This window comes from Ylistrum balloti, unplaced genomic scaffold (genome assembly GCF_031769215.1).
Source record: "Ylistrum balloti isolate Yb309-2 unplaced genomic scaffold, AGI_CSIRO_Ybal_v1 Utg370568, whole genome shotgun sequence".
In the NCBI taxonomy this organism is placed as follows: Eukaryota; Metazoa; Mollusca; class Bivalvia; order Pectinida; family Pectinidae; genus Ylistrum; species Ylistrum balloti.
Window position 1 is genome coordinate 1,779,650 of NW_026782356.1, and position 27,519 is coordinate 1,807,168.

The window sequence follows — 27,519 nt, forward strand, 5'->3', positions numbered from 1 at the left end:
AGTGAAGAACATTTCCCCAGTGCACGGGGATAACTCATTGTCTAATCTAATTAAATTTCGTCCACGAGTCTAAAAGTTATATTGCAAAAATCGAGCTTGCGTTTCCTTTTTCCGCTAGTCTATAATCACTATGTTCCTAAAAAATTATTTTGTAGATTAAAACAGTATATACATCATATGTTGGCAATTTTTGTCACGTTTAGTGTGTAAAATCCTTCACTTGCCCCCATTAAGGAAGTGAACACTCAACTGATGAATTCGAACGTTATCAATCCAAAGAAATAATGCTGATGTTTCATTAGCGAGAACCGGTTCAGATCGAAAATAATTTCGATAATAGGTGATGTTTACAATACTTGATACAGACTAGTCTGGTAATCATGGTCGTTTTAAAGGTAAGAATCTTAATTTCCGCGTTCAGTGGTCAATAGAAAAATGTGTTTTATTAGGTTTCAGGCCATATGTAATATTAGTTTAGTATACGATCGTGACATACTTTATTTCTGTACGAATCAGGATATATAGAAATTATTTACTTTGTAAAGGAATGTAAAACGTTTGATAATGCCGAAATCAAACATAATTTGTGTGTCTGCTTGCGTACAGCATATAAAATCAAGAACAACTGTCTGTGTGTAATTCAAGGTATATTATGTGTTTCTTTGCGTGACGAAAGAAATTGTTTCTTTATTCCGCGGATGTTCGTACCGGAATTTCATGGTAGTATGGTGCTGGTTTATTTATTTATTTATTTATTTATTTATTTATTTATTTATTTTATAACAACGCAGTGTTGTTAAGAGCATACACGTTCATACCTCGTATACAGTTCATACTCACTCTCCTAAACAGATTGTGAAAACTTCGCAATTTCTCTTGTCAATATGCTAGACGTTACCAGCTTGTGTTCAAGCTGTGTTCATTAACGTCGCGTTTCACTATTGGAAGTGTCTTTGATTTCAGTATTTAAATGTACTTTTTCTAATGAAATGAAGCGTTGTTGAATTATTGATATTTACGGTAATTTCTACGCTCTTGTTAATAAGCAGAACTTTGAAGTGTGTTCAGTGAAGCAAGTGCTTTTACAATGTTAGGAGTTTTATGTAGCATTTGAAGAAAATGATATCGGGGAAAATTTAAGTCTGTTTACAGGGATATAATTTTGACAGCATAACACGGTCTCGCAATGCTTTTTTCGTGTCATTTATGTTTAGAGGCAGCAGGATTTAAAATGAGTGCTGGTATGAATATCAAGGATATAGTTTTATGGAATATAATTATCATGGATAACTTTCTTGAAGGTATCATACGTTTTGTTAAGAGAAGAGTGAAAAACAAAAACAAAATCAAAACCAAAACCCATATAACTAGAGCCAAAAGTATCACATTTCCTAGTGAAATTTCCTAAGATGTTAATATTTGTTTCTTCAAATATGATTTTAAAAAAGATATTATTTGTAGCTAATGGGTACTTCGACTTTGGCTCGTGTTTATATTTATTTAAGGTTATTGTTCTGGTGGTCGTCCTATTCATCGCCGTGGAAAGTCAGGACTACACTTGTGACAATAATCCTTACAATAACGGATGTACCATCCCTCTTGACCTCGATATCCCCTTCAGAAATTCCTTCCTTCCTGCCTGCAGGCGACATGATATCTGCTACAAATGCGTAAGTATACAATATTTATGGAAGCGAGGTATTTGATGTTAAGAGACTGAAGCTGGTTTTGTTGCAATTAAACTAAAATAAATAACAATAAGAATAATGATTGTTGTTAAAGGTCATTTTATTAATGACATGTGAAAAATTGTGACACTACAAGTCCAGAATTTTAAATAATCGATCATACTTATGACGTAAAATGAAGTAAAATGACTTCAGATAATATGTAGCAACAAAAATAGGCACCGATGATGTTCAACAAGTATTATTACAGTGTCACAATAATATTGATGGTATGATGCGAAATGACCAGAATCATCCCATCCTATATATGTGTATGTTAATTAGCAGACAACACTTATTAACGTTCTTATTCATTGATGCAGTTCACTGTTTAACTGTGAAGTCATTAATATTCGTGGTGATTTATTTTTGTTGATATCGTGGGTATTCTTAATCCGCGAATTCATCTGTCCATGAAATCTTGAAATTAGTATCAGTAGATTTATTGAGCTATGGAAATCCACAAAATAAAATATCGATGAAATAGGACGAAAATTGCACCCCCAAAAATATATTCTTTCACAGTAGATGTACATGCATTGTTCAAAAATCTGATTTTTGTTAAATCAACCAATACACATTTCTGTAATGTGATGGGTTTTTTTTTTCAATCGACCAGTACATATTTATTGGACCTTACATGAAAATCTATTTCATATAAGATCAATGAGACAACGTTAAGAATTATTTTCTTTTCAATGAGTCTTTCGCTCATATGGAATGAAAACTAAGGCGATATACTGATTATCTTAAAAATAAGATATTTTTAAGCATTCAAGAAAACAACATACTGTTAGACTGACATAAAATCGAACCTGGGATATTCCCCATCTTTATTTAGATTTTGCATTGATGTTCTGGAATGTAGCTTTGGAGAATGTTTATATCTTCTATGTAAATTAATTTGTTTTAGGGGAATCACGAGATGTATGCTGTTCGTCACGGAAGAAAGCGATGCGACCGTCTGTTCTACCAAAATATGCAGTCAATTTGTAGAAGACGAGGCGGTTTTCGGCGGTTTACCTGCATGTTAAATGCTGGTATTTTTTACTCGTCAGTTCGCGGGCTAGGAATTGGACGGATGAAATCCCGGGAACGTGTTCCTAGCTTCTGTACCCAGAGTTGGGTACGTCCATGTCTCCAGTAACGTGTTTCCACGTGTCTTCGCAGGTTCCAATTCTTAGTCACGTGTTTTATTAATCACGGGCTATACCTTTGAACTCTGAAAATACATGTTCATCGACCATCATTATATAGATAATATGTAAATTATTTTTATCTCAAATGATAAAGAATGCATTACCTAGTGTGCCGTTCGTGTTCTGTGTTTCAATGTCGTCATTGTTTTTTCATTGAAATTTAAAGTTGAATTTCCTGCCATCACTGTTAAACTTCAGTCACACAAGATGTCGAAGTAACCTTGAGGGAGGATAAATGAATCCTGATAACCGCCTGACATCAACACTTTGTCAAGCTGTTGCTGTCACTTTTTTTCAAGAGTAACTATATTGAATGAATAAATTATAAAAAAGACCAATTTCTAGTAGATAAATAATAAAAAGTTGACTCCTGTCTCCATGTCATGTTCACATCGTATCCCAAGCATGATTAGCATTCTCTAGTCCTGGCCATAAGTCTTAAGACAGTTCTTACATAAAATCACACAGCGTAAGATTATACCACAGTGATCGTGAGATAACTTGAGGGAACATGGTGAGCAAAATTTTGGCTGATCTTCATTAGAAGCTTTTTGGCTTTATAACAACGTGTTCTTATTCTCATTGTATATGGTCGTATCGACAACCATGATAATCAAAAGGACGTCCCCCTGGTATATGAGAGGTGAGTGAATATGTTATAGCCCGGACCTTACGTCGACTTTGTAGTGCTATCACACGCAAGTATACTTTCGAAGACCCCCAGCAGGACGCCAACCCTGTAACATTCATAGGCAGGAAATTTACAAACTATTTTGGACCATGTTTTATCATAGAGGAGCATAAGGTGATCTTAGATATCAAGACAAAAAAGAAACAAGCTGTTGTACTCCATACAAGGAGAGGAGAACCTGTGGCATATAATGCCAGAATGTGTTATCAAACTTGTTAGATTTAAGTTTCAGAAACCTGATCGTGTAGAGCATATGGGTCATTTGTGAAGATAGGTTATTGTATATACATGTGACGAGAGTGAAATCCTGTCTTGTTTATGACTGAGATAATTAGATTAATGCACTACTCTGTGTATGTTTCTAAAGGATCTTGTTTCTGGACATTGCCTCCAAGTTGTTGGGTAGGGATTTTGTTTACACAGCATGCGAATCTCGGGCCATAGCAACAACAGAGATGAAAACTTCCGGTATCAATTTCCAGTGAGGCAAACTGACAATTTCAAATTTGAATAAAAGCATGCAAATTATGTACAAGAAAGACAACAACAGGGAAAAAACTAAATCTACTTTTCAACAGAAAAAATATATGCGTATTCAGTACCCATGATAAATTTGTACAAGGTGTTTTTTTAATAGCATGGGTTTGTGGAAATTCGTTCTCTGAAATAAAGGCAGCCAAAGTTTTGTATCTTCCAGATTCGCCTCCCTTTTATACCCCGTCCTCGGCCTTTTATAACAACGTACTGAGCAGAGGTAAGCGTAGGAAATGAAAAAGACCTACAGTAAGTCTTTGAGCTCCACTACACATATAACCATGAGACAGGATAAATGTCGCCCCTACGAATAGGCAAGTTTTTCTTTTTAGAAATTTATAAATTTCTATCACGTCCACTTAGAACAATCCAAAGTGAACCAAGTAATCATACGGCTCCTCCGGAAGTTGTCAAGAGTGACCTTGATCACTAAAAAAACATCACCTTCACATTACGTTCCTCTAAAAGTACCCTTGATTCACTGGAACGTAACCGCCAATGTATGACTGGGACATTGTAAAACGTTGTTTGAAGAATATTGCGATTTGCACATTACCTTTATTATAACATTGATGTAATGACTAATATTCTAAATATTCTCCATCCGGATAAAGTTTTGTCTAATAACGAAGTGAATGGGTGTCCATCCCTCTCCGGGGGACATTAGTGTTACTGAGGAAGCTGAGAATCCGATCCGTCCCAAATCCTCGTGGTATTGTTCTATATTAACTTGTTGTTGATTTCATGCAATTAAAACCCTGCATTTATCAAGGTAGCAACTAGCTACTACAAGTAGAACACGCTTCAATATGACACGGCAAACAAACCTGCCTCTCCTCTTCAATTTTTGTATTTTTTTCTCGTTGTCGTTGTCGTTCTTTACACATAGTGATGGTATAACGTCATTGAAAACACAAAATAATTATAGCAGGTAAGTTTATTAAAAATTACTAAAATCAATCAAACAGATACAAAATTTCTTGCTCCAGCTCAGTATTATCTCTCATGTCATCGTTTTGATTGTCGTATTGTTAACATAAGGTTAACGTTTATAAAGTAGAGATGAGACAACACAAGTACATGTCAACAAAGATTTTCTTTCGTGATTGTCTCGAAAAATACCAAATATATTCTGTACACATTCCGGCCATTTGACCAGTCATTGGCTGAAGGCGTCCAGTTTTCATTTGATTACAGTTTTGCTAGTTGAATATAGAGCCTGAAAAAAGAAAAAGAAAAGCAGAATTTCAGTGTCAGGGAATTGAGACTGTAAATTAGCGAGGGAGGAGAGAGACTAAAGTGACAAGCCACTTTTGTCTTCCTGTCCATAAATTATAAGACACTGACGTATATTGACATGATAATTGATGATATATGCCAAGATTTTCCCGAGTAAAATTATTTGCTACAATAAATAAAACTGCTTATTTAACCGGTATTTATATTGTAAATGTGAAATCTAAACCATACATTTCGTATTTATACAATTATATGGTTGAAACAGTTTTACAGATAGATACATCGATCAGATCGCCCCCCCCTCTCCCCCAAAGGGTTGATGGAAGTACTAACCATCTACCCAGTTACTTTTACCCTGTCCTAGCTCACTATGGATGTCACATCGACAGGAAGCTTTGTTGTAAACTGTCCCCGGGGCACATTTCATCGTCACCCATCGACCAGCCGCGTACTGCTGATAATACCGGGCTCCTTTGGAGGAAGTCCTCATCCCAGTACATTCTGTCAATACATCATAAAGTATCAAGCCATTGCATAGCATTCTCAAACCAGCTGTCAAGCTTATCGCTATACCATCTGATAGGGTGAAACGAAGGGCAGTGCCTCTGGTAGATCAGAATGGCGAAAAGAGGCAAAATAACATAGACTCTCTGCAATAGATATTTGAAGTTCCAGAAAATAATACATGTAAATATACTATATAATGTTATGAGTCTATCATGGAACTAATGAAAGTTTTTGTGTTAAATACACATCTTGAACTGGAGTGTTTATTGGAATAATAGACCTATTTATGAATGTTTGAAAGAAAGAAATATATTTCTTCCTTTAAATTCAAATCGTAACCAGCAAAATTTGAACCTTTTTACGATAAGTGGGTGGTGATAAATGATGGACAATTTGAAGCAAATTTAATGTTTTTCATGCAAAGTATCCCTATGATCCCTCTTAGCACCATTTGTTTACATGATGCTGTAAATATAACAGAGTACATATATGGCAACATCTATCTACTGTTTAGCAAATAGGTATATAATTTATTATGATAATAATTGGATTTTATATTCACATGTGTGTAAGAAGGGAGGTAAACGGAATGAAGACAACACAACGGAAATGGATTTGATCGCTCACACCGGTACGGAGATCACGTCACGAGCTTGTTTTATAAAATCTGATTCAGCCATTTATGACGTTGAAGTTTTCATACGTGGTTCAGTATTTTATCATCGTATTGTCAGTATTTCAATTTCTTTTACTTTTCTTACGAACAGGATCAAGGTTATTTATTTTCAAAATCTTGCGTAATGCCTGATATTTAAAGACTGCCGCCACAAAAATAGAGTTTTGAAAAATACTATAAAGGAATGCAGCAAATGAACGTTTGTGAAACTGAGGACAAAAGGGATCCCCCACCCCCACTCAAACCCTTACCATCTGGAGGAAATGCACACGCGCAGTCCACTTCACTGAAGATAAGCCTATCAGGACATTTCCGTTCAAAACGCTTCCCGAATGATTCTCTATGGTAATACATGTTGGGAAGCTCATGTCGTTCAAGGGGACAGTTTCCATAGTTTCCAATGTTGTTGATATTGTTGATATCTACATTGTTGATGCTGTTCACATCAAAGTTGTTGATGTTGTTTGAGTCGAAGATTTCGGCGTTACTGTTGCCAATGTTGGTGAGTATAGGCGCATTCACAACTGCAATTAAAAAAGAAAAATACTTAAAGTAATTAAGTAATTAAGTTAGTAAGTAGGAAGGTAGGTAAGTAGGTTAGTAGGTAGGTAGGTAAGTAATTAAGTGAGTTAGTGAGTGAGTGAGTGGGTGAGTGAATAAGTTAATGAATTAATGAGTGAGTGAGTGAGTGAGTGCGTGAGTGAGTGAGTGCGTGAGTGAGTGAGTGAATAAGTTAATGAGTGAGTGAGTGAGTGAGTGAGTGAGTGAGTGAGTGAGTGAGTGAGTGAGTGAGTGAGTGAGTGAGTGAGTGAGTGAGTGAGTGAGTGAGTGAGTGGGTGGGTGGGTGGGTGGGTGGGTGGGTGGGTGGGTGGGTGGGTGGGTGTGTGGGTGGGTGAGTGAGTGAGTGAGTGAGTGAGTGAGTGAGTGAGTGAGTGAGTGAGTGAGTGAGTGAGTGAGTGGGTGGGTGGGTGGGTGGGTGGGTGGGTTGGTTGGTGGGTGAGTGGGTGAGTGGGTGAGTGAGTGAGTGAGTGAGTGGGTGGGTGGGTGAGTGAGTGAATAAGTTAATGAATAAATGAGTGAGTGAGTGAGTGAGTGAGTGAGTGAGTGAGTGAGTGAGTGAGTGAGTGAGTGAGTGGGTGGTTGAGTGAGTGAATAAATTAATGAATTAATGAGTGAGTGAGTGAGTGAGTGAGTGAATGAGTGAGTGAGTGAGTGAGTGAGTGAGTGAGTGAGTGAGTGAGTGAGTGAGTGAGTGAGTGAGTGAGTGAGTGAGTGAGTGAGTGAGTGAGTGAGTGAGTGAGTGAGTGAGTGAGTGAGTGAGTGAGTGAGTGAGTGAGTGAGTGAGTGAGTGAGTGAGTGAGTGAGTGAGTGAGTGAGTGAGTGAGTGAGTGAGTGAGTGAGTGAGTGAGTGAGTGAGTGAGTGGGTAAGTGGATGAGTGAAGGAGTGAGTGAAGGAGTGAGTGAAATTGAGTAAGTAGTAAATCTGAAAGTATGGAAGTAAGTTAGTAAGTAACTAAATAAGTCAGTACGTAAGTAAATACGTAAGTAAGAAAATTATATAAAGAAAGTGTTCTTGAAGATTTTGATTCAAAATGCCATGCAGAAAGTGTGATTTAGAATTAATAATGTAGATGTGTTTTCCATCACGATTATTTACAAGTATATTATCTAACATCCACCGGGCTCCAGATTAGATGTACATTTCTCACTGATTTTCTTTAAGAATACCGTGTATGTAAATCCTACTCTGGACACAACAGCGAAGATACGTAAGAATGTTTGATACTTACATTGAATACCTTCTTGTGTTTCCAGCTTGTTGAAAGGCCATCTGGCTCTGGCCTGTTCAAGTCCGTCCGTCAAACTGACGACAGTTACTGCCATCAGTACAGAAAGTGCGAGGAATTTCACCATGACGTGGTCAGCAAGATAAAACGCGGTATTTGTATAGGTGTCACTGAAAAATACCTCATATGTGAAAAAATAACCTTCCAATCACATTATGATGCATATCTTTGTTAGTCTTTTTAATCATCATTCACATAACTACAATATGTGTCATCACTCACATAACTACAATATGTTGCATTACTCACATAACTACAATAGGTGTCATCACTCACATAACTACAATAGGTGTCATCACTCACATAACTACAATATGTGTCATCACTCACATAACTACAATATGTGTCATCACTCACATAACTACAATATGTGTCATCACCGCCATAACTACAATATGTGTCATCACTCACATAACTACAATATGTGTCATCACCGCCATAACTACAATAGGTGTCATCACTCACATAACTACAATATGTATCATCACTCACATAACTACAATATGTGTCATCACTCACATAACTACAATATGTGTCATCACCGCCATAACTACAATAGGTATCATCACCGCCATAACTACAATAGGTATCATCACTCACATAACTACAATATGTGTCATCACTCACATAACTACAATATGTATCATCACTTACATAACTACAATATGTGTCATCACTTACATAACTACAATATGTGTCATCACCGCCATAACTACAATAGGTATCATCACTCACATAACTACAATATGTGTCATCACTCACATAACTACAATATGTGTCATCACCGCCATAACTACAATAGGTATCATCACCGCCATAACTACAATAGGTATCATCACTCACATAACTACAATATGTGTCATCACTCACATAACTACAATATGTATCATCACTTACATAACTACAATATGTGTCATCACTTACATAACTACAATATGTGTCATCACCGCCATAACTACAATAGGTATCATCACTCACATAACTACAATATGTGTCATCACTCACATAACTACAATATGTGTCATCACCGCCATAACTACAATAGGTATCATCACCGCCATAACTACAATAGGTATCATCACTCACATAACTACAATATGTGTCATCACTCACATAACTACAATATGTATCATCACTCACATAACTACAATATGTGTCATCACTTACATAACTACAATATGTGTCATCACCGCCATAACTACAATAGGTATCATCACTCACATAACTACAATATGTGTCATCACTCACATAACTACAATATGTATCATCACTTACATAACTACAATATGTGTCATCACCGCCATAACTACAATATGTGTCATCACTTACATAACTACAATATGTGTCATCACCGCCATAACTACAATAGGTATCATCACCGCCATAACTACAATAGGTATCATCACTCACATAACTACAATATGTATCATCACTCACATAACTACAATATGTATCATCACTTACATAACTACAATAGGTATCATCACTCACATAACTACAATATGTGTCATCACTCACATAACTACAATATGTTTCATTACTCACATAACTACAATATGTGTCATCACCGCCATAACTACAATATGTTTCATTACTCACATAACTACAATAGGTGTCATCATTCACATAACTACAATATGTGTCATCACTCACATAACTACAATAGGTATCATCACTCACATAACTACAATAGGTGTCATCATTCACATAACTACAATATGTGTCATCACTCACATAACTACAATATGTATCATCACTCACATAACTACAATATGTGTCATCACTCACATAACTACAATAGGTGTCATCACTCACATAACTACAATATGTGTCATCACTCACATAACTACAATAGGTGTCATCACTCACATAACTACAATATGTGTCATCACTCACATAACTACAATAGGTGTCATCACTCACATAACTACAATATGTGTCATCACTCACATAACTACAATATGTGTCATCACTCACATAACTACAATATGTATCATCACTCACATAACTACAATAGGTGTCATCACTCACATAACTACAATATGTGTCATCACTCACATAACTACAATATGTGTCATCACTCACATAACTACAATATGTATCATCACTCACATAACTACAATATGTATCATCACTCACATAACTACAATATGTATCATCACCGCCATAACTACAATAGGTGTCATCACTCACATAACTACAATATGTATCATCACTCACATAACTACAATAGGTATCATCACCGCCATAACTACAATAGGTATCATCACTTACATAACAACAATAGGTATCATCACTCACATAACTACAATATGTTTCATCAGTCACATAACTACAATATGTTTCATCAGTCACATAACTACAATAGGTGTCATCACTCACATAACTACAATATGTATCATCACTCACATAACTACAATATGTATCATCACTCACATAACTACAATATGTGTCATCACCGCCATAACTACAATATGTGTCATCACTCACATAACTACAATATGTATCATCACTCACATAACTACAATAGGTATCATCACCGCCATAACTACAATATGTGTCATCACCGCCATAACTACAATAGGTGTCATCACTCACATAACTACAATATGTTTCATTACTCACATAACTACAATAGGTGTCATCATTCACATAACTACAATATGTATCATCAGTCACATAACTACAATAGGTATCATCAGTCACATAACTACAATAGGTATCATCACTCACATAACTACAATATGTATCATCAGTCACATAACTACAATATGTATCATCACTCACATAACTACAATATGTATCATCAGTCACATAACTACAATAAGTGTCATCACTCACATAACTACAATATGTGTCATCACCGCCATAACTACAATATGTGTCATCACTCACATAACTACAATATGTGTCTTCACTCACATAACTACAATATGTATCATCACTCACATAACTACAATAGGTGTCATCACTCACATAACTACAATATGTATCATCACTCACATAACTACAATAGGTATCATCACCGCCATAACTACAATAGGTATCATCACTCACATAACTACAATATGTATCATCACTTACATAACTACAATATGTATCATCACTCACATAACTACAATAGGTATCATCACCGCCATAACTACAATATGTATCATCACTCACATAACTACAATAGGTATCATCACTCACATAACTACAATATGTATCATCACTTACATAACTACAATAGGTATCATCACTCACATAACTACAATATGTGTCATCACTCACATAACTACAATATGTATCATCACTTACATAACTACAATATGTATCATCACTCACATAACTACAATAGGTATCATCACCGCCATAACTACAATATGTGTCATCACTCACATAACTACAATATGTGTCATCACTCACATAACTACAATAGGTGTCATCACTCACATGATTACAATATGTGTCATCACTGCCATAACTACAATAGGTGTCATCACCGCCATAACTACAATAGGTGTCATCACTCACATAACTACAATATGTATCATCACTCACATAACTACAATATGTGTCATCACTCACATAACTACAATATGTATCATCACTCACATAACTACAATATGTGTCATCACTCACATAACTACAATATGTTTCATTACTCACATAACTACAATAGGTGTCATCACTCACATAACTACAATAGGTGTCATCACTCACATAACTACAATATGTGTCATCACTCACATAACTACAATAGGTGTCATCACTCACATAACTACAATATGTATCATCACTCACATAACTACAATAGGTGTCATCACCGCCATAACTACAATAGGTATCATCACTTACATAACTACAATATGTGTCATCACTCACATAACTACAATATGTGTCATCACTCACATAACTACAATAGGTATCATCACCGCCATAACTACAATATGTGTCATCACTCACATAACTACAATATGTGTCATCACTCACATAACTACAATAGGTATCATCACTCACATAACTACAATAGGTGTCATCACTCACATAACTACAATATGTGTCATCAGTCACATAACTACAGTATGTATCATCACTCACATAACTACAATAGGTATCATCACCGCCATAACTACAATATGTGTCATCACTCACATAACTACAATAGGTATCATCACTCACATAACTACAATATGTATCATCAGTCACATAACTACAATATGTGTCATCACTCACATAACTACAATAGGTATCATCACATAACTACAATATGTGTCATCACTCACATAACTACAATATGTATCATCACTCACATAACTACAATATGTGTCATCACTCACATAACTACAATATGTGTCATCACTCACATAACTACAATATGTGTCATCACCGCCATAACTACAATAGGTGTCATCACTCACATAACTACAATATGTATCATCACTCACATAACTACAATATGTGTCATCACTCACATAACTACAATAGGTATCATCACCGCCATAACTACAATATGTGTCATCACTCACATAACTACAATATGTGTCATCACTCACATAACTACAATAGGTATCATCACCGCCATAACTACAATAGGTATCATCACTTACATAACTACAATAGGTATCATCACTCACATAACTACAATATGTATCATCAGTCACATAACTACAATATGTGTCATCACTCACATAACTACAATAGGTATCATCACCGCCATAACTACAATATGTGTCATCACTCACATAACTACAATATGTATCATCACTCACATAACTACAATATGTGTCATCACTCACATAACTACAATATGTGTCATCACTCACATAACTACAATATGTATCATCACTCACATAACTACAATATGTATCATCACTCACATAACTACAATATGTGTCATCACTCACATAACTACAATATGTATCATCACTCACATAACTACAATATGTATCATCAGTCACATAGCTACAATATGTGTCATCACCGCCATAACTACAACAGGTGTCTTCACTCACATGACTACAATATGTATCATCACTCACATAGCTACAATATGTGTCTTCACTCACATGACTACAATATGTATCATCACTCACATAACTACAATATGTGTCATCACTCACATAACTACAATATGTGTCATCACTCACATAACTACAATATGTATCATCACTCACATAACTACAATATGTTCCATAATGGTAACATGTTCCACTAATCTCTTAACTGCAACTCTCGATTCATTATCATTCCTGTAAGGGATACTACCATCGCTAAGCCTACGTTGCATAATATGATTATAATAAGATATACAGTGTACTCCATGTTCTTTCGTGTGGAGAAAATCTTATTCAGAAGCGCCTTCGAGGTAAACAACCATTAAAATTTGAGTAAATTATCCCTTTTTTATTTATTTCAATAGACTGCATAATTCCAATAGCTTGTGTAGCTAACGTTTTTCTGATTATTACTGTAGGTTCCAACACTCCAACAGTGAAATAGATATCCCCCACACAAGCATTTCAACGCAATATGTCGTGGTTAATATTATAGAATTGGTCAAATCTATGTATAAATTACCATACCCTGGAACGCCAAGAATTAGTAACTACATTTATTGTGCACTCATACTTTAAAATTCAAAGTCATTAATAGTTTTGGTGTTTGATAAATTTCAAAACAAGTGAATTTTCTTTGATATTTATTGTAAGAATCTCCAAAACCATTCATTTTATCTTGAAAAAGAAGAAGAAAAAACCACAAACAAAAGTGAGGAAATAGTATTTTGTTCTCAAAAAATGTTGTCCCGTGACGCCTAATGCTTCAAGTACAGTATGTCCGTGACATGACACGAGTGGACGATCGCTCTGGGCGAAACTACAATAAATTAGTAGTTGTGGAATTTCTGCGCAGTTTTATAAATAAATAATTTCCCGAAATGTAAAACGTTTCTGTTCTAATAGAATAGAATAGCCTTAAGAACTAAAAGGTTATCAGATGTGCTCACCTTTAAAGACTTCACTGGATCCATATATCACTGTAGATTAGGATTCATGATTGTCCGCTTACGGCTCGTGGAAGACCCTTTTCCGCGGTCACGGTGTGATGAATGGCCGAACTGACCGCGAGTGGACACTTACACTGACAATGGTGATGATCCGGAACACGAAACTGTAAAAAATACTGACACAGATATTAACAAGCAAACGGGATATACATATCTATAATTTCTATGTAACCAACATGCATCGAGGTCGAGGAAGAATGGAGCTCACCGGAGTAGCATACACAGAAACAATCAGATTCACCTGAAAATGTAGATTTGTTTAAATACACGTCTTAGTTAAAAGTGCTTTTGTCAATACATGTATAAGTGTATTTTCATAGATATACACGTAAACCTGGAACTCGACTCTAGTGTATGTAGATGCACACACGCATATATGTAGGAAACATATCATAACCTAGATATAAAACTCGTACGAGGCTGGCGTTTCCGTGTAAATATCTATACATGTACATGCACCGTAAAAGGAGATTACGTTCGGTGACATTATAACATTGGTCAGATGTACGTTTAGGCCTGTCATACCAATAATATACATAAATCATTATTACACTATAAAACCGTTCCACTGGTACAAAAGTATCGTTAGAGCCGGGATATGTTATGTAAAAAGTAAGAAATGTCTTCCGTATGTGACAACAGGCGAGTGGTATATCTTGGTAGGTTTGATAATACAGTCAATCTGATCCACCTCACTATTCAGACCACTTTTGTCCAGTCCCCAAATTGGTCTTAATAGTGAGGTTTCACTGTAAAGCGGTATGACTTTTTGTATTTATAAAGTTTATAGGTTATTTCCAAACGCTTTCACAAAAGCCACTTAGCCAAATTATGTGCTGTTAATTAAAAGGGAGAGAGAGAGAGAGAGAGAGAGAGAGAGAGAGAGAGAGAGAGAGAGAGAGAGAGAGAGAGAGGGGGGGGGGGGGGGGGTTGAAGGGCGGCGAAATCAATGTACTATATAATTCATAGTTCAGTAGAATCAATCAACTCGTTACTTATTTCTGAAAACTCTTCCTCCTGGTCATTTCTTGCTTTCTGGTATTTCTCTCTAGTCCATTTACACACAAAGAGATCAAGCACAAGGTACACATATATAAATATGTATAATACTTTTCTTATATCTTTATGTCTTGTAATTAGTCCATCCCAACTGGATGCCTGATACGAGCCATACATACAAACATGTAGAAAAAATACAGAATCAACATAGACGACAATGTCCATTGTTTCCATTCGCCAATTACACAGAGGATTTACTCTCATTTTTCTTCTGTGCTCTCCGTAATACATTTCATCTTTTCTTTATTTTTTCTTTATAATCTAAGTATAGAAGTCACGAGCAATTCAGTATTTGACATCAATAAATAGATAAACAAATAAATAAATAATATGTTTCCCGTTAGTTATTGTGTTCATATTACATATGATCATATATATTTCGTGGACAGAGAAACAAGAATACGTTTTACATTCACTAATAACACCGACGCAACGCCCTAATCTCCAACCGCTAGAGGGCGCACACAATCTAGTCTTTGATGTAACTTTAGTTATAAATCATCGAAATGTTTGTGTATGACCCAGTCACCACACGTTTCACCAATAAGTCTCCCTTTATTTTCAACTTTTCAGTTTACGTAGCAGGTCGAAAGTCGTCATCTAAAACAGTCAGGACCTAAGGCCCTGGACCTCCCATATCACGAAGACTATATTATGCACCTGAGCAGGAAACACACAAAGGGATGCTGTACAAACACACAGAAAGGAACGAGTAACACATGTTTCACTGGCTTCATCCCCTTAACAGAACAGTTGTCTCCCTTCCACAAGTGTAAAACATAAAATGTGGCCTCCAAACAAGTTACCCCCTTTGTTCTGTCATATTTCAATATAAACGGTTATATAAATCCTTTGATAAATAAGCGAAAACCAGTTATTTTCTTTGATAAAACAATTTTACCACAATTTAGATTGTGTCCTCGACACAAGACAATTCCCTCTATCCCCATCTCCCAGGGCGATGGGCGGATTATAAAGCTTGATAATCTCCCACTCGGGTTGAGATCCCCTATCTCAAGGAGGTGAAATATCTTACTGATCTGACACCAGTAAAAGCGCGGATACAACTGTTCATAGTGATAGAAATGCAGATTTTAATATCACATGGAGACGGCCTTCAAATAGCAGTACTGAAATGAAATGAAATATTTATCTCTCTCTTGTTAGTACATCAATGTAAGTTGCAGACTTTTTGCCATAGTATTCACAGTTCCTCCTCACAAGAGGTATGATACTTCTCGTTTACTGCCCTACTGACAAGTTTTAACTACGGTTATCTCCCTTCTTATACAATGGTTGTGTGGGATTTTACATATATACCTTGAATTGTGCATAACCTGAATCGACAGATAAGGAAGTATTGAAGATAGGACGGACAACAACTGCCTCTTTTTTGTAGATACATCACACGTCCTTTCTCGGCTATTTCATTGTCGATAAAGGGTACCGGGTTAAGCGAGAGAGAGAGAGAGAGAGAGAGAGAGAGAGAGAGAGAGAGAGAGAGAGAGAGAGAGAGAAAAAAGGTATGCCTAATATAATTTGTAATACAGGGCTAAAAGGTCCTAACATGGGACATTTACTTTACATACGATGGATGGGACGTATTTTCTCGTTCATTAATTTGTCCAGCGTTTTGAAGACCCCCTAGTGTTGTCCGACCACGTATATAAGTTAGATCACGAAAAAATATCTTAGTTTAGATAAACGGACCTATCACGTAACAAGGTAAGTGGCAGTACTTTCAAACATCTTGTAGGTCTTAGTTATAAGTATTCATAGGGAAGATACAGTGTAGGGATTAAGACCTTCAAAGATTTTGGACGGACCTGATGTTTGGACATTCAAACAGCATTATGCCACGGGTATATTTTTGAATAGTCATCATCACACAGACTGATACAAACAGTATTTATAATTTTCTAAAATACACTTTATCACACGAGCTTACTTCACGTTTTTCGTTAGTTTGTCCTTATACTTCATACTACATCAATTCGTAAACTGTAATAACCGTGAAAACAAATGATGATGGTATAAATATATAGTTCTGTTTCAAAAGTTCGGTTAAAATGAAACGATTGGGTTTATCTTCTAAGCGATACAGCTGGTTTACCTTTAATCATGATCTTCTTGATTGGAATGTAGTTTAATATTTATATAGTACCGTAACAAAAAATGAAGAGTCAGCCTTTGAAATTTTCCTATTTTAATTTCTCTGTTATTCGGCTATTCGGCTGGCCTTTGATCAATATATTGACTTGTGTACTCTAGCTGGTGTCTCGATTCTAGTCTTTAATTGATCTTAAAACCCCAGTTTCATGGTAGAATAATATGAAAACTATTTTGTTATGTTTGTTTTCTTTTTTTTCACACAATACCGATGGCAAAACAATATTATGTTTACATATGAATAAATGATAGACTTTTCTTATAAGATGAACCATTAATTTTTCGGCGAAGTTGTAAATTAGCTTTTTGTTGTAGTTTAACACATTGCTTGGCTCTTCTGCATCTAGCTATAAATCTATTTAGAGGTGCTCTTCGCATTGGCATTGTCACGTTCAGACTTCTCTAAATACACCGGTGTTTAGCTGTGAAAATTTCTAAAGCGGCGTCAATGTTTGTAACAATAATTGATAATTTTTCAAGCTATTAAAAAGAATTTTAGCTAACTCGTTTTCATACGAACGGAAATGCCATTAATACATGGAAGTGAACGATGCAAGAACACCTGTCTTAGTTTATCGCCTTATTAGATCTATTTATTCAAAGGGTTTACGTCCACTATTACCTACTCAGCCGCTGACTGACTCGACCGCGTCTGTACGTCCTGACTAGTTTATCAAGCTAGGACAATAATAATATGTCACTGAAGTTATTTCAAATATACTACTATGATAGTTAAAGTTGAAAAATCATAAAGATACGCTGATAACAATGTCTTCAAGAATATCTAGATGACCTCTTTAAAATTTATTTAATTAAACTATTTCCATTCAGAGTAGAATGTAAAATGGAAATAGGTTCATAGTAACACCCCAAGTCAATTTCACAGACTTTCAATATATTTCTTGTTTTAATGTGTTTATCTTAGTTCGTATCCACAGCTTTTTTTATTATGTGAATAAGATGGGCTAAGAAAAGTGCCTTGTCACATACCACCACAGATCTCAAATTTCGAGTACATCAACAGGGTACCTTCATGCAGCGTCTATTGCCAGTTATTTCCGGATGAGAAGGGAAGCTTTATCCAGCTAATAATTTGAACATTGAATTCAAATTTAATCGTTTTTTTTAATCATTTTTCATGTCTCTTGTTTCAACATGTATGATATATAGCTCATAACAAGGCGATATGGCGGTTTACCATGGCTGTGGGCACCGATTTCTGTATAACAATTAAAACTGAGAAAGGAAAAAAAAAACAACAACTTAAAGAACCCTCAACTAGAATAGCTCATTAAAATATATTGAAAAGAAATGCATTGTCACTACCTGGGTTCGAACCTGGGACCCCAAGAAGAATGATTACCGGATGTACCATTTTACCGTCTGAACTATATACGCTATTGCAGATATTATCGACATTTTAATCGTTAATTCAATATCGAAAGCATCATACGAAACATTTTTGGTCCTTTTTTATGTTTTTGGTATCAATGCACATATATACCAGTTTTTGAGAATAGCATGATCACACTGGATTAGGTTCAGTTACATAAAAGTTGGCTCATGTGTGTACTTTGTGTCAAAATTGCATTTGAAGTCGAGGAAACTACCACGTTTTAGAGCATATTGCTTAATGTAGCAAATTCATGGTTCATTGAATTTGTTTGAAGAGAAACTCAATTCACCACCCCATGAAATCGGCAAAAGCAAGATTCAATGCTTAAGAACAGCCAAACTTTTTCAGTAAACGCATTTTAAAATTATCATTTCACCATCACAAAATGTCCGAAAGGCTCTGACCATCCGCCATGTTATCTTTCGCCTGTCGAAACACGACATTTTAATAACCTAGGAACAGATCGGCATTCAGAAAATCTTTCATATAATAACGTGATATATATGAATAATACATTGATACAAAGATCAATAATTTTTCAATTTACTTACGTAAGTGTCAAGGCCATTGACGGTCGTTAACTTAATATATAAACTATTTTCCCGCCAACCATAGTTTCAGTTACAGAAGAATAATCATCCACGAATTTGGTGGCCGTTTTTAAAAAGTGTTCTTAACTGTAGTTGTTGGGAAAATGCGTTGGTGTATTTAGTTGTTTGATTTTGACTTTCTCTCTTATGAGTGTACTGAATTTGTATTTTGTAGCACACCTTTAATATCCTGTTTCGTTCCTTAAGAATACCAATAGGTATATTTGGAATTCATAACGGTAGGTTTTGTAGGTAATTAGACTTTGATGTAGTTTTAGGTGTTGGAACTTGTCGCTTGATGCTTTATTTCCTGTCGTACGTCTCTTGAAATATCACCATAATGGTTTGAAAGCAATATCTCTTTTGTTATCTTTTCCTTTGAAAAAAAAGTTGAAAATGTCAGTAATATCCAGCCCCACTACCCCTTTTCCTGCCCCTGTATAAATATGCATTTAACGTTTTGAATCATGATACATGTTCATGGAAATTAAAAAAAGGCAGGGACACGACACGTAAATGCATACATTTAAAAAGAAAACGTGGCTGATCCGATCGTTTTATTGTAAATTCCTCCTCCTCCTCTTCCTCCATTACCTAATCCTCCATTCCTCTTCGTCGTCGTCTACTTCTCCACTATCATCACCTCTTTCTTGTCGTCGTCGTCCTCCTCCTCCTCCTCTTCCTTCTCCTCATCCTCCATTACCTAATCCTCCATTCCTCTTCGTCGTCGTCTACTTCTCCACTATCATCACCTCTTTCTTGTCGTCGTCGTCCTCCTCCTCCTCCTCTTCCTTCTCCTCTTCCTCCATTACCTAATCCTCCATTCCTCTTCGTCGTCGTCTCCGTCTCCACTATCATCACCTCTTCCTTGTCGTCGTCGTCCTCCTCCTCCTTAACTATTTCCTCCTCATCCGCCATCCTCATTCTGCCAACTCATCCTCGTCGGCGTTGTCCTCCTTCCATCTTCGTATTTCAACAACTTCTCGTCGTCCCCCTCACCTTGTCCCTCTTTCCTCCTCTATTCCCTCCTCTTCTTTTGCCTCCACCTCCTCCTCATTTTGCCTTCTGTTTTAAAAAATTAATTTAGGAATCATTGAATCCAAGAGAAAGTACCCTGTATATAAATGCATGTAATTGTTGAAGGCGATTCGTTGAACACTTAAATCACCGAATGTGTTGTCACCATAGCAAATTAGAAATACTATCGTCTCATTGCCATGATTGTTGCAAGAAGCATAAACTAGATTTCAAAAATGGGAAGAGACAAAATTTCCTTTCCACTGTGTGCTTCAAACTTTTACTTGAAAAATTTATAAAATATCTGTTTTTGTTCCATTCCTTAGTGAAGATGCATACCTTGCCGGTCTTGGCCGTTGCGATGGCCGCCATTGTGCTGCTGACAGAAGCACAAAATCTACAGCAACAGCCGATCAATGCAGTCGTCCCCAAACCATCCAAAGGTAGATAAAACTTTACACAAGCCAGCTGATCTTACGAACGATCACTTTTATAAAATAATTTCCTATCAAATATTACCATGATCAGCTGTAACCAGATGTTCTCGATATATTTCCTTATATATACTATGGCCACCAGTAGGCATTTGTGCTCGGTTTCCCATCGAAGGCCACATTTCAGAAATTGAAAACGTTGAATGTTTACGAGGTAAAGATGAACAAGGAGGACAAAAATTATACAAAAGTTTATCACTGACTTCATTATCTTAGAAGTTTCAAGATTACATTCAATTAATTAACTAAACACTAGATAATATCAGGTATATTTCATACAATTGTTGATGACAAACTAATTTTGCAGTATAAACCTCGAAAATAATTATTTTATCGCAAGGTGGGGAAAGTGCCTGTTAACTTCAGTACAGTGTAACACAGGAAACAGCTCAAGACACGTCTAGACGTCTAGATTTTAACATATTGAAGTCAAATGTTGCGACAACAAAACTCGAGGGAAATTGGTTATATTTTACATAGAAAAGAATCTTTAACATCGGCGATGATAAATGTGATCGATCTCTGTTCGTTTATTTAATGATACTATGACATCATTTCAAACGTCTTCATTATAAAACATCTACAATGGTCCATATCAGTTTGCATAAACTTTTTTCATATTGGTAATATTCTCTCTTAATTTGATTTAGATTTTTGGCCCGGACCTGGGGCGTTACCTCCCAGACCGAAAAGCACGGGGAATTTTCTGTTTCCTCCACCGATGATGAATTTCAGGCCTGGGATGAATACACGATTTCCGCCATTCATGATGCCACGTAAGACACAAAAAGGAATGTTTGGCGGAAACAGTCTTCTACCAATGATGTTTGCTACAAATGTTATAGACGAGGAAATGCTTCCCTTTATGTTGATGTCTGGCATGGGCATGTAACGTTCCCAAGAAACATAACCCACATTTGTTGATAGGAATGGTCGTCCATGTGTGAAATGTAACAGTCATTTTGATTGGTAGATGTTCTACCGCAATTCACATCCAATATAACATAAGCATTGACTAATGATGTTTGGCCATCATTTCTGTTGTCTGAGGATTATTACATTGTTCAATGAATGTAAATAAAGTAATTCAATAAACAGAAGGCAGTTTTTTTTCGTGTTTTTATGTAAAAGCTTCTGGGGAACAAATCATGAAACCACTTCGAAAATAAATCTATGAAATTAATTTTTATAGGTAAAGGGACGTAACTCTTGCTTACTTGTAATTTCTCTATCGCAAAATTTTGTGTGTTAAAGACGTAGACGTAGAGTTTTGTTTGTTTTGTTTTCTGGATATATCGCTTCATTAACAGCCAGAGTGTTTTAAGATGGTTCATCGGCCCTTTTAGTTTCGGTGACAACCTCACCACACAACGTGATGCTCGTCGCATATCATTCGCAGACATGATGACAAATACCTAGAACACACAAAACTATGATAGTACAGACCGTTCTCTGCTCCCTGAGAAATTCCAACCGCCACGGATAGGGAGCGTCGAAACAGACACCTAAAGCTACGTAGGCCAAGGCGTTATCTGACTTCAATCATCGCAATGATACAATGCAATACAATACAATAGCTTCCTAGGGTATGGTAAAATATTCAACTCAAGGTGGTGGTAGTTGACCATGTGTTGTATTTGATAAAGCCATAAGCACAAATATGTTTTATTATACAATGAGAAGAAGTTCGATATCTTTTCTATTGTTTTCTTTAAAAACAATAGCAAACAATCATTAAACGTAAACATCTATAGATATAAAAAACCCACTACCATCTGTACATCAACTCAGCGAAAACCTAAACAAAGATCAAATCGGGTCATTTTAGAAACAACCGACTTAAGTTTGTATGCTTGTTCTTATAACAAAGACGGGAACATCTGGAGCATCATCACTACCACAGAAGTTTGTTTGTTGGGTTAATCTCCTCGTGAACAACACTTTATGGGAGACCCGATGCATGTTGTCCAGAGCGATTCGAGTGAAATGTCTTGCCCATGGCTACAACCATGACAACACAGACCGGTCCGCTGATATGTATTTGTAAATGTATTAAACATAAGAGGACAATGGATAAAGCCATGATCGGGGAAATAACGAACGAGTTGTTGCCTTCAGTTGCCTTCAGTAACTGAACATCAGGCCAATTGCTCTATGTCTGAAGCACCAAATATGTCGCCTCGGAGCAAGTCAATAAATTGTAAATTATCTTATTTCCACTTTGTAAATAAATAAGAATATGATATTAATTTCATTTGACCGGCATTTTGAAGAAAATAATCTTCAGCATTTAACAAAAATATTGTCTCTTACCGATTACAAATAATTTTTGTGTAACTTTCGTGGTGTAAATATTTTGGCATGACTTACTATCAGGGGATCATTTTCTGACAGCTCTGTTGAACATGTGAACAGTGAGGTATCCGTATTCCATGGAAAACGTAGAGTTTGTCCTTCAGGGTACATCACAAGAAATGACATGAATTGATTAGAATTTAATGATGTTCATGTACGTATTTGCTGTTAAAATCAGGGTTTGCTTCCTCGGTTAAGAAAAGCATATAAGATAAAGGAAGTCGAAGAAGAAAGGAAAAGAAGTGTTACAATGGCGATGGGGATCGGAGTTATCAGATCACTTTTATTCTTTTACATGTCTAATTACGGAAAAGAAAAAAAAGCCATATCCGATTTTAAGTAGTTGACACTTACAATAGACATAATATAAGTTGTAAAGATAATTATTTCTGCACTTCCAGAGTTTAAAGTGATGACTATGATCAGTATTTGCCGGGTAATTAATAAAAATGTAATACTTTACCATTAAAACTTGAGCGCAGAATGTAGCAATGGTATTCTAGAACCGGCAAATGTAACATCTTTGTAGAGTTATTCTACATGCTTCTGACAGAACTCGATGGCCGTGTTGTAACATAGTCATCAGCTATATAGTCACATGACCTTTATTTCTTATGTATTGATGAGAAATATATTTACTAGCTTTTTAAAATAGATCAATTAAAAATGACATAATAATGGCTCAGTTGTCTTTTTTATAGAAATTAACGTATGTATGTACATGCGAATACATTTCAGTATATGTCTACATAGCGACAAGCGTACTCGGACCTTTCAGGCAGACAATTCGATATAGGAGAGATGTTTGAGAAAGATTCCTGAAAGAAGTTTCGCATTTGTGCAGACGGCTAGTGCAAGGTCAAAGGATGGTAGTCATTAATGGTCCTGAAGTGTCATAAAACTGTCCAATTAAGAAGAGATTCCAAACAATCCATCAAACCGATTGCAAAAATGAATTTTAATTTTTTGGGATTAGATTAGAAACTTTGAAAATGAAGCATTTGATCAAACCATTACGCAAATTTGAAGTAGTTTCAGTTGTGAAGTGATGTAAATTGATTTATATGAAAACGCAAAATAAACAACCCGTTGTGCCCTTCATGCATATCTTTAAGCATTAGAATATCGAGATTTTTTATTTGTAGAACGATTATTTGGTTTCATTATAAACATTCCGAAATGAGCAAGGCAACACGACTGAACAATGGGTGGTACAATATACTTTGACTTGAACATTCATACTTTTTCTTATTTAAAAAAAATTGTTATGTAGTATCTTTGCTTCAAATGGTTAAAGAACGTGGTTTTTTTAGACAGTTCAGATTTTGTATTCGATTTTCCTAATTACTGAAAATGATTGAAAATATGGCATAACAATTATTTCACTTTTGAAATTTGCATATCACATAACAAACTGCATCTAAGTGATGACGATAACAAGGGTTGTTGCATTAAGGTTGTGTACAGCACACGTCTCATACCAAGCTCTGGGCGACTATATTTCTTTTGCGTACATCATCAACCTAATTCTTTATAATTGTTAGTTCTTTGTTCAACGGTAGTGACTTGCCATTGTCCTCGTCCAAGGGTTAATCTATTTCGTTCGTTTGCATGCTTGTGCAGAACATATAATGCCATAATTACTTTTGGAATGTTTTGGATAAACATTAAGAAAATGCAAACACGTCAATATAATCATAATCCAAACCCAAATTCAATAAAACAAGGGGAATATGAACAAAAGAAAAATTTACAAGGATACGCCTGAAAATGTCCAAAGAGAATCAGACCAGGTGTTCGGAACAAACACGGATATCAATAAACTAACTAACAAGCATCACGTGTACCTTCATATCGCACAAAGAAATATGATGTTTGTCAATGAGATTACAACTCTGATGATCGGTAATGGTTGTACCGAATGGGATAAGAATCCCTTTTACACGATTCGCTTCAGCAACTAATATCCCATAACGTTATGATTTTCTAGGAATGTGAGCATCATGGCATCATCATGGACATCTTACTCACACCCGACTGAATCTCATGTCGATTAAACAAACACACTGCAGTTGGAGTGAGTAATATCCTTTCTTATTATACACATTTATGGTTGTTTCTTAGGTTTGTAAATGCTAATACAGATGCAATGTATTTTTAGGACAGGAGGAGGTCTGTATAATGAGTGACAAGTGCACTCATGACTATTTATAGACCTGAAGCTGTGTAACAGAGGTCAGATGAGATTGAGCATAGTTATATAAATATAAAATCTAATGAAACAAACAAACGTTACACAGGTAACAAAACATACTGGTACTAAGATGTGTTGTTTCTGTTTGGATTTCATACATTTCATTTGGCTTTACTTAGTATGACATTTGATATAGTGATTAGATAAGTAAATAACATTGTCTAAACATTAGCATAGATTGCTGACCATGTGTATGTTGTTGTCTGGTGGCTGAACTTATTATGACCTAGGAATAATATCCTTGATCAATGTATATTTCAGACTGTTACTTAATGAAATGAACTTTGTTAAAATGACATTTAATGCTTCACTAAAAAATGACAGCGTCTGTTCACAGGGCGATACTCCAAGTATATAAACAAATTTGCATCCTTCCGTTTCAATTATAGCTTAGTTTGATAATTGTTCCGCTTGTTGTGTCCAGTGAAATGCCGGATGTCGTGGGTAAGGACGCTAGTTGTAGTTGTTGGTTGCTAATTTGCCTGAGAGCACGTGGGAAACCTGCTAAATGTTAATTATAAAAAAAATCTATTTAGCGAAAGTCCAAGGACACAACAGTGTGCAGAAAGTCCGTGATATCCGCTTCCTAAAATAAACACATCTCTGATCAGGAATTGCATCACAAACCTCGGCAGTCTTTATCGTCTTATTGATGTAACATGACCTTGTGTGATTAAATGACACATACCTAGATACATGACCACTTGACCTGTCCAGACCATGGCTTCGGCCGATTAAATTAAGCAGTAAACAATTTGATTAGTAACAACAAACTTCTCTTACGTTGCTGGTCGTGACAGTAATTCCTTTTCGGATCACACAATGCCATTCTAAAGAAAGACTTCCACTTGGTTTGTCGTAAGTATACTTTTAGCCACATTCTCTATTTACATTAGCAGCACTCAAATTCAAGCACTTTAATTTGTTTAGGGAAACTTTTTGAACGTCCCCTTTAGATATAAAACAAAGGAGACGTTTAAATCCTTCGGGATTTACCTACCCAACAAGTGTAATAACGTTTCAAAACCACATTACAGAAATAAGCTGAACACTGTCCTTTCTCTGATTTGGCAATTTGAGGTTCATAACTCTTAACTATCACTCTTTGTTTTAATAAAAACCAATGATTTCAGACTTTCGGAAAATTCGACGAAGCCCTTATGACATACGTTGTGTAATGAACCAGACCTTGTTTTCTTGACATAATTGACACCTGCTCAGGTAAGGGTGTATTTCTGTATCAAGTTATATCTGTTTCGGTCAGACATAGATTTTGCTCATCAAAATTTTCTGGTCATTTATCAACAAGTCTTCAAGCAGCGAGGACGTATTTCTCGCGCTGAAATTCAGGAGATTTTGCTTAGCAATTTTTCTCCCGGACGAATACCAGTGTTCTTTATCAGTATCATTATATGATAGCAAGATACATTTTCCCCTACCAATGTCATGTTGAGATGTCTACCAATCCTGTATGTACTAAATCAGTTTTGTAAGAATTAACACAATCAAACCATGTGTTAAAAAGCCTCCCATTGTTATTTATCTCACTATATTTTTTGGGGTCATCTGACCGATCAAGTGGGTATTCCCCGATTGCAACCGACTGTATTGTGTTCACTTCTGTAAACTACTACAAATATGTTATTATCATTGATTTTGTAACTATTTATCTTTGAACCTACCGATTTAGTTTTTAACCTAAACCACACCGCTTGC

The 27,519-nt window shown here is 35.8% G+C and overlaps 3 protein-coding genes across 3 annotated transcripts; 2 read left to right on the plus strand and 1 right to left on the minus strand.

The window, feature by feature from the left end:
- Nucleotides 1–311: 311 nt before the first annotated feature.
- LOC132556440 (conodipine-P2-like) lies at nt 312–3,033 on the plus strand. Its single transcript, XM_060220851.1, has 3 exons — nt 312–395; nt 1,506–1,670; nt 2,641–3,033. The coding sequence occupies exons 1-3, from the start codon at nt 381–383 to the stop codon at nt 2,872–2,874; spliced, it is 414 nt and encodes a 137-aa protein (XP_060076834.1). The 5' UTR covers nt 312–380; the 3' UTR covers nt 2,875–3,033.
- A 2,040-nt stretch (nt 3,034–5,073) lies between these two features.
- On the minus strand, nt 5,074–14,788 carry LOC132556449 (asparagine-rich protein-like). The gene is made up of 6 exons (XM_060220859.1): nt 14,711–14,788; nt 14,410–14,573; nt 8,364–8,530; nt 6,825–7,097; nt 5,724–5,891; nt 5,074–5,370 (listed from the first exon to the last, which is right to left on the minus strand). The coding sequence occupies exons 3-6, from the start codon at nt 8,485–8,487 to the stop codon at nt 5,354–5,356; spliced, it is 582 nt and encodes a 193-aa protein (XP_060076842.1). The 5' UTR covers nt 8,488–8,530; nt 14,410–14,573; nt 14,711–14,788; the 3' UTR covers nt 5,074–5,353.
- Nucleotides 14,789–21,060: 6,272 nt separating this feature from the next.
- Nucleotides 21,061–22,237, plus strand: LOC132556386 (uncharacterized). Its single transcript, XM_060220788.1, has 2 exons — nt 21,061–21,143; nt 21,845–22,237. The coding sequence occupies exons 1-2, from the start codon at nt 21,062–21,064 to the stop codon at nt 22,084–22,086; spliced, it is 324 nt and encodes a 107-aa protein (XP_060076771.1). The 5' UTR covers nt 21,061; the 3' UTR covers nt 22,087–22,237.
- The last annotated feature ends 5,282 nt before the right edge of the window (nt 22,238–27,519 follow it).